Source organism: Convolutriloba macropyga, chromosome 7 (assembly GCF_964194025.1).
Source record: "Convolutriloba macropyga chromosome 7, txConMacr16.3, whole genome shotgun sequence".
In the NCBI taxonomy this organism is placed as follows: domain Eukaryota; kingdom Metazoa; phylum Xenacoelomorpha; order Acoela; family Convolutidae; genus Convolutriloba; species Convolutriloba macropyga.
The window spans coordinates 61,442,331-61,451,630 of NC_134474.1; the positions used below are offsets into that span (position 1 = coordinate 61,442,331).

The 9,300-nt window shown below is 33.6% G+C and overlaps 1 protein-coding gene across 3 annotated transcripts in view; it reads left to right on the plus strand.

The window, feature by feature from the left end:
• The window catches only part of LOC142343218 (uncharacterized), a 65,833-nt gene that overhangs the window by 50,305 nt on the left and 6,228 nt on the right, over positions 1–9,300 (plus strand). Inside the window, exons 8-9 of one of the 3 annotated variants that reach the window (XM_075394975.1) lie at positions 1,166–1,831; positions 5,637–5,990. The exons of 1 other annotated variant lie outside the window; for it this stretch is intronic. In XM_075394975.1, coding sequence (XP_075251090.1) covers positions 1,166–1,831; positions 5,637–5,736 — 766 coding nt within the window. In that variant the 3' untranslated portion in view covers positions 5,737–5,990. Of the gene's footprint in view, positions 1–1,165; positions 1,832–5,636; positions 5,993–9,300 lie in introns of those variants that run through there. One more of the 3 variants, XM_075394978.1, reaches the window with a different exon arrangement.

The window sequence follows — 9,300 nt, forward strand, 5'->3', positions numbered from 1 at the left end:
TTTAGTGCGCGTGGTATGTGTAAATGAGAGAGAGAGAGAGAGAGAGAGAGAGAGAGAGAGAGAGAGAGAGAGAGAGAGAGAGATAGAAAGCGAGGAGAGGGAGAGCGAGAGCGGAGATAGATAGAGAGAGAGAGAGAGAGAGAGAGGGAGAGAGAGAAAAAAAGAAAGAGAGAGAGAGAGAGTCCCTTAAATTTAGTTCCTTTTAAAATTGGACACAAATAGAGGCAGAGTGCAAAACTTGACAAAAGTCATGAAGAATCAGAAACATTGTCAATACTTGTTAAAAATTGCGTCTTCAAGTTCCTCCAATACCTAAACTGTGTTTTTATATCTCGCTATTAACACTTATGAGATTATGAAAAATAGTCGTCCATTATGCTCATGAAACATCAAAACTGAAAAAAATTAGAAACTTTAAAAGTTAAGTTGCAAAGTTTTGTGTCGAAAATACAGTTATCGATGCAATTTCCTCGAAACGTCGACACCTTTTTTCAGATTTAAAAATATATAACACCTAAATGGACAGTGACGAACCTTGAGTAGTGACCAATTTACTAACCCAAGTTTTAAAGAAATGCGCTTTTTTGTGTTGGGTTTTGTATTTGTGTTGGTGTTTATTTGTGTAATGTGTGCTGTGTGTGTACCTTGTATGGTTTTTCTGTGTCTTTCAGATTGTTCTACACTTATCATTTAGAGAACAATCAGTTTGTTCATTTAGAGAAAGACGGCATATATTTTGGTTCTAACAGTACAAGTAATTTTCTCCGATGCATATAAGTTGCTTTCCGATACTCCCAACGGTTTCTCTAACAGAATTTTAAAGTTGTTTTTGAAACCTTTAGAGGTATGCTGGAACATTCTGAGGTTGAAATCTAATTGGTAGAAATTTGCAGCATAAATGAATAAACGTCACAAGAACTGTAAATTAATAGTATTATTATTATTATTGTCAGATGCTCGGTTGAAAACAGTTGGTTATTTGGATTAAATCCTGGAACAGAAAAAGGAACGTTTTTTATCGTACTCACGACAACATAAATATCTTGTTTTCAAGACAACGCCCGATACCTCCTACAAGTATCTTACTTAGATATATTAAAATACAATAATATACGTCAAAATAGAAACAAGAGGTATCATATTAATGTTGGGTTGTTCTGCACAGTGATGACGGAGGAAAGAGTGGAAAAGTGATTCCACACATTCTGGTTTGTGGAGTTGTGATCTATGGCAACGATTACACACAAGTGCCCCCTCCCACCGACTACAAACCCCAGTCAGAAGAATGGACAATTGACTACTTCTGGTCAAAACGTTACTCTCGAGCTAGGGAAAAGGCAGAACGGCGGAAACGTAGACGTTACAAGAACGGTCACAAGGAATCGAGTAAAAAGAAAACTGCGCGTAAACAGAAATCAAAAGAAGGTCAAAGTATTTGTAAGACGGAACATGACAGTAGTACTCATGAGAAAAGAATCGACTCTTTAGAAAATAAAAATTCAGAGGTGACAATTCGTGGTTCTGAGCAAATATGTACATCACGTCACAAATTAGTTAGCAATGAGCAAGATGGATACCGGAATGAATCTTCGCGGAGTAATATTAACGAAAAGCAAAGTTTATTAATTGATAAAAGTAATGTTCCTTCACACAGCGGAATCCATGCGCATGAACCAGCTGATGTAACGGCTATTAATATTACCAAAGAGATTCAGAGTACTGATGCAACGAATTCAGGGTCGCGTCTTGTCAAACCATCCCCGCCACCTCCTCCCAACTCCAAATCCGGGAGGTCTTCCCCTCATTTTATGGAGAGACGACGAATAACAAGGTAAGCATCTTCGTTTATTTGTGTTTGCTTGTTTACACATTTAGGTTTACATAGCGTGTGAGCAGAAACTCAGGTTCTAAGCGATTGATAGTTTAATTAAGCTTTTTGACCGGCAAAAAAACAATTCACGGCTTGAAATTGCCATTCTTGCAAAAATTGATAGCTAAACCACCGCATGCACCGCTAAAAAATGTAATATTTTGGGTTAAAAAAATATTTTTTTTTGTACATTTTACTGTATTTTTTTTATATTATTACCCCAAATGCCCTCGACCGTGGAAACATACGATAATTTAAACGAATGATTAGAGCATCAATTGCGAGCATGGGTAAATGACAGAGAGCAATTTACACAATGTTGCACGTGTTGTAGTCTGCAAATCATTATCATTTGTTGTTTTGGGTGTGCAAAGAAATAGTCAGGATTTGCTAAATGCATTTTAAAAAGTAGTTTGTGAACTATAGAAGCAAAAAATTCGGCAGTAAAACGATGCAAAGAAGCAAAAAAATATTTAGTCATTGAAGCAAATGAATATTTTATATAAATACATCATTCTAGAAAATAGGTACCCTGGAACATTATCAGAAAATAACACAGTCTCTAATAGTTTTTGTAAACATGTCTGCTGCAGCCGCGACTCTGTCATTAGTCGCTTGTCTCTCTGGGCTCTGTTAACAATTATTTCTCATGTATAGACCGCATTGTCAAAATATTTCAAATTGAACTAGTTTTTTTGGTTGATTGTATGCAAAATGTTGATTACCACAAAACATCAGTTTACTCCGATTTAATAAAATTAATGACAGAACAAATTGCGAAAACTAACCATACGTACTTTTGGTGAAGACTAACCAAATTGCCTCAATCGGTCACGCAAGTAGTAATACGCAACCGGGAAATTTATTATTAAAGTTATCTTTTTAACTCTTTGTCGAGAACATAAAGAGAACGAATCAATACAAACCAAAAAATCCCCGATGGCTTTTTGTTCAATAGCTTTTTCATGAATCTTTGACCAGAAACGTAACATGAAAAGAAGAACTTAAGCAATCATGGAATCTTCTCTACCTCATCAAATAATAACCATAAAGGTGGGATCACAAATCAAGAAATCAGGCTTTAGAAATTGGTGGACTGACAAATGACACATCTCATAAAATCGTAAGAGGCATCAAACATAATTTTATCAAAGTGGTTCGAGATGTTTTTTTGTTTAGGATCTAATGACGCTTGTCATTAAACAAGGCGGCTCGTTAATGTGCGTTCGCACATGATGTTCCGACCCGAGCTCATCTACATTTTTGACTTAATTGTCAACCAAATGAAGAGATAACAAAAATAGATGTTTGAATTAAAAAAAGTGCTACATTGTAAGTTAATTAAACACACTAAATTCTGCCTAGATGAAATAACAATCATAGGTTTCATTCATGTGACATCAATAACTCATCACAATAAGTCGTATGGCAAAGAAAAGTACATCAAAACCACGAAATTTTTGAGAAAACCCATAGTATCAAAGTTAAAAAATTCTGCAGCTTTCAACGGAAGGCATTTAATACGCTAAATTATGCCTAGATGATGTGACAACTAGGATTTTTGTCATTCAAAATTTATCAATAAGACATTACAACAAGTCATTGACTATGAAAACAACAACAAAAACAGGCAAAATCCAAAAGTTCGGTAGAGAATTGAGAGAAGAAAGTGTCGAAGCTATTTAAACCATAAGCTTTTTTCTCTGAAAACTTTTTCAACGATCCATTGAACGTCTTCACTAAGCCAATGGGAGCTATCAATATTAGGATAATGTAATACGATTTCAAAAGGAACCAAAATTACTAAAAAAAATCCAAAAATTATAAAAATTATGAAAACTAGTGCACCGAAGTAAAAAAAACCAATAGTTAGAAGACAAAACCGCTAAATAGATAAATTGCTGCTGATGTAGAAAAAAAGCGGTTCTGTCATTACCGAGATTGACTTACAATCCACGAAAATAAGCTTGAGATTGATTTATGTTGAAAAAAAAAAAATAAAAATATTTTTAAAGTCTTAACAGCCATTAAACTCAAAAGCTTTCATAGGAATACAATGAATACGCTCAGCTATGCCACGATGTGAATACAAGGATGTTTATGATGCCTAGGTAATCAATAAGACATCACAATATGTCTTATGACTATGAAAAAAAACAACAAATACAGGCAAAAACCAAAATTTCTTTAGAAAAATGGGAGAAGAAAGTTTTGAAGCCATTTAAACGATATTTTTTACTCAGAACGTTTTATCTATGATCATTTGGACGTCTTCACTAAAGGAAGATGTAGCCATCAATATTAGGATGACGTGATAAGATTTCAAAATGAACCAATAAAACGAAATGTCCAAAAATTTTTTTAAAAATTTGAAAATTGTGGCATTGAAGACGTATAACAAATAGTTATTTGATAAAGCCGCCAATGAGACTAACTTATGTTGCAGTGGTATGAAGTAGTTCAATCCTGTTTTTGCTGAGACGAACTTACAGTTCACAAAAATAAGTTTACGATTTACTAATTTTAAAAAACTTTCGAAAATTTATTTTCAAAGTCTTAACAGCCATTAACTGTCCACTCACAGCACTAGATAGGTTCAGTTAATGCTCATTAGCAAATCTATTGCACCTTTAGTCAACAAGTTTATGCCATAGGATTATAAAACTTTAGTAAAACCTCAAAAAATAAATTAAAATTTCATTTGAATTTACGAAATTTGAGATACGAGTCCAAAAAAAACATGAGCGATCCCTTCGAAACAAATTTTTTGTTCATTGGGCTTCATTTGATCGTAAAAAAGATGTTTGTCATTAACGGAACTTCGATATTAAAAGTGTCTAGTAATCTCTAGGTGACTTGAAAAAACAAAAAAAATGCAAAATTTTCTAAAAAAAAGAGCTCCCAAACCTAATTCGAATTTTTTTTATATATTAAACTTCCCTCTAAGACTAGAACTAGTCTATATTATCTCCTTTCGTCTATTAAAAACCTGAAATTGATTTACTTTTTGGCGTGAAATCTAGTTTTGAATTAAATTTTTCGTAGAAAAAACGTTAATTCGAACGAAAATTACGGTAAAAGTGAACAAAAGTGAACCAAATATCCAGTGTTCACATGAAACGTTAAACCTCGATAACTCCTCGAAAAAAACCAAATTCAAAAAAAAATCTTTTTAATTTCGAATTCTACGCTGGACGAGCTTTTTAATGATACCACGCACATTTCTCTACGATGAATATATCGGTCGGCCAAAATTCACGGAACAAAAAAACCCATTTGAGTGTATAGTTCTTCCCCCCCCCACAAGTGGGGTCGGAACAATAACTTATTTTCTGATCAGATCGTATCGGCTCTTACACAATAAAGAGGCTGCCATATCTATACTTTTATCGTGTGAGACCTCACAAAAGATTGATCGTGTATGAACTGGTAAGATGGTTCACAAAGTATAAGTCAGGCGATGCATAATCTGATAAGATGTGCTGATCAGACTATTTTGTCAGAAATTCGTTAGATCTAACTCGATAAAAAAATTATCAAGTCATTGAGGTAGAATATCTGTTTGTGTTATTTGACTTTGCTAACGTACAAAAAGTGAACTGATAATAATGATCGTCTATATCATAATGATACTGAATATCATATTTGTTCTTAGTTCTTCAGTTTTAATAATTACGTTTCTATATTGTGTCAACATTCTGGTCTTGCATATCATCAGCGTAAAACTAATTCCCTTACATACCTGTTGAAATTGATCTCTTTTCAGTGCGAGGAAAAAGCCCGTAGCCTACCCGCGTGAAAAGAACGGAGTCATGAGATCATCTGAAAGCTCATTTTCATCCTCCTCATCTGAATCTGACAATTAGAATGTTGAGTGACAATCTGGTAATTTGATGACATTCTCAGGTGCTGCGGCTGAACCTTAAATTTAAAAAAAATAGTGCAATGTAATGTTAGTAGTCAAATATTGTGTCGATTGTAAAAAGTTAATTTTAAATTTTCTAAAATTAATAACTAACCTCCGCTTATTAAATTCCAGACTTCATGTCAGTTTACAGAGTATTTTATTGATGTGAGACATTTATGTAATTCTATTTAAAAATTGGTTCTTGATTATATCAGATGGATGATTTAAACTGCTTTTTCGGAAGCTTAATAGTTTAAAAATATTAATTTATTCTGAGAATTGTGTAAATGTTTTAAAAGTTTGAATATTTTTGATACTTTTATTTGTAAATTTTGTCCCTTGTTTAAAATTAAATGTTTTCGAATTATGTCAATGACTAGTTCACTTATTTCTTTATTTGCTTTTTTTCTTAGATGAGATCAACTACACTATAAACAATTGATGGAACATGTAATCTTGGTAATTTTGAGGTCGGCTCTTGCTACCTGGAAGACATCTCGATTGTAATGAGTTGAGCAATTAAAAGCACAATTTTAAAATTTTGACGATACTTATTCATTGTTTGTTTATAGCTGCTTAGATCTTTTCGTCGAATGATTTCTATATGTGTTGATATCTATAACCACCAACTCTATAGTGCAGTTGTATTCGGCAATCTGCTGGTTATGTGGACTGATTTGCATTGAATGTCTTTTAACATCACTAAATGAGAGACTGATACAGATATGGTTGATTGAATCCATATATTGTAAAGTGAGCTCTAATGTATCACGAGTAACAAATTTTTGTCGAATATTTAAAAGACCTAAATTTGGTACTAGGTTCACAAAAATATATAACAATGGACTACACAAAATTTAGTTTGTCATGGTTGATCTCTATGACAGCGCACAATGGTACAAAAAACAACGTGCAGCACACGATATCCAATTTTTAAACATAGTGTCTGCTCCATAAGCATGATTTGCGCTTAAGCGTGAAAAAAGGTGTGAAATTTCAAAGTTTTAAGAGAAATTTTGTTACCGTTTCCTCCACTTTAGAAGAAAAGATTATTAATCCTCTTTGAACTTTCACAGTTTGCCAAGTTATGCTACGAAATGTCAGATTTTCATGGACAAGATGCAACATCAACTCAACTTGAATTTAAGCTGTGCACAGTATGCATAAAGGTTAAAAAACGTCTAAAAAGATTCCCAAAATCTCAAATGGAACGCATCAGAGTGCCCCATAACGCGTTCTCTGGCTACGAAATTTCAAAGGGTTTTTCAAGAATTTCTGCAAAGTCAGTTTGAAGATAAAACGCAAATGGTTTTGACCAAAATAGTGTATCAATGCTCGAATGAAGCCTTTCTATTTCTGGCAAATTTTTGTTTTTCCTGATGACACGAGAATGTGCATCTGCAATGACGGAATTGTTTGGGTATTTTCATTAGTAACGAAGTAACCAAAAACAACCAAGATGTTTCAATTCGGACAAATAATGACCTATATTTTGAGGTGCAATCAAATCAGATGAAAAAATTCTTATTAGATTTCCAAACAAGCTGAATGGTGTTGGGTATTTATAAATTTAACATAGTTACGACGAAACAAAACACTTTCTGTACCTTACTTTTCAAGAAGATGGTGTATTAATCGATGATTATCAGCATTTTTTTCCCGTGAGAACGAGTAGGAGGTACTGGAATGGCGGGGATATAGTCCGGGTCTAAAACCAATTAACATGTTTTGGGCATTGTGAGTACCGATTACGAAAATGATGATTTAGGAAAACTGAGACGATGTCAGAAATTTGGAACGAAGTTGTCGCAGATTTAGTTAGAAACCTGTATAAAAGCAACTGTACAGGCCGTTTGCTAAACGTTTGGAGGCACCTCATTACTTACGCAGTAAAGATTTAGTAGCGAACAAATTTGAACTATTTTATGTTTTACTTGATGTTTATAATGTTTTTTAAAAAAAATATTCGAGTGTACGCAGCTTGATCCTAGAACATTTTGCGTAAAAATTTAAATGTGGATTTTATCAGACCCATCAAAATGTTATTCAAAATGAGAAAAATAGTTAATGTCCAATATCAGAGTCGAAGGGTTGACAATTTGTGCTATTTCTAAATGAAAAAAGTTGTAAGTTTTTGAAAAAAGGCCTTTAAAATTTATTGTTAATTGCCTGACCACATTGCGTTGATTGTCTGTCGGTGTAGCGAGAAGTACTTTTTTTGCAAAAGAATGCAAACTTAATTGTTATCTGCTCAAGCAATGGAGAATTGAAAGATAGGTGCGTACATGCAGTTGTCATGGAGTTTGCTTCAAACATTTCAATTTTTTCTTGCTTGATAAATAATTCCGTTTTGTCGAAATTTTCCAGGACACTGATCGGAAGATTTTTTCGGACCAGGTATGATTATTAGAATTGCTCTTGTTGCTTTAATGCAACAAGAGATGCAAATTCTTATTAATTTTTGAAATTCGAAAGAAAAGAATTCCAGCTTCTCGGCTCTGAAGGGTTGTGCTTGTGTGTATCTATTTTGCGTGGAATTGTGGAGAAGAAGGATACAACTTGTAATTAAGGTAAAACTAGTGGAAACAAAATTGGAAATAATCTGCAATTGTCGCATGTACAGTTTCACTGTCCCTTAGCAAGTTCGCGCAGGGGGAATCAGTTGTCTTTTCTTGCCTTTAGATATTGCAGTATTAGTTTTTGTTGAAGAGTTTGTCATTTTTGATAAATATCAATTAGGTAAGAGGCCAGGCTTAAAAAGCGTTTTGGAGACATTTATTTAATACTGCTCGTACTTTTTGTTCGCTTTTTTATATTTAAACAAAGTTGATTATCATTTTAACTTATTTATTGTTCATATAATTTTGACGCAAATTAACCCGTTGAAAACCAAAATTAACAAGTTTTTTAAAACTTGCTTCAATTTTTCTATAACAATTTAAAATGTTCTATATCTGCTGATAATATTTTAGATAGAGTAGCATAAAGAACACGCTCGCAAAAGTAAACAAATCTTTGTTCTAATAACTGAAACTGAACATAAGTTTCCTCATAATAACATAACCGAAGAAGTAACAGAAACGGAAAGAAAAAGATTGTAGCGCAAATTGAAAAAAGGAAATTCATTTTGGCTGACAGGTGAAAGTTTTGACAGGAATAAGGATTCACTTTTTCTGTCCAAAAGCAGGATTTCCGGGATCCCATGTATCAACCGTTTGGTTCGCCACTTGAGAAGCATCACTCAAAATGTGAACGATTTCATTTTCAGCACGCTATTATGTGTTAGGAAGGTAAACTTATCACTGAACGGAAAAATGAAGTTTTGCATGTGTTGGTTGATTTCACTCGCTTTGAACTAACCTCTGAAAGAATTTGTTTTCCGTGAGCAAACAGACTAATTCATTCTTAAATGATCTGCTAATTTTTTCAGTCGACAGCCCAGGGGAAACGAAAGAATTTCAGAACTTTTTGCAAAGTTTAGCAGAGCGTTTCTTCTCTAAAGGGAGACACTTTACGGCATGGG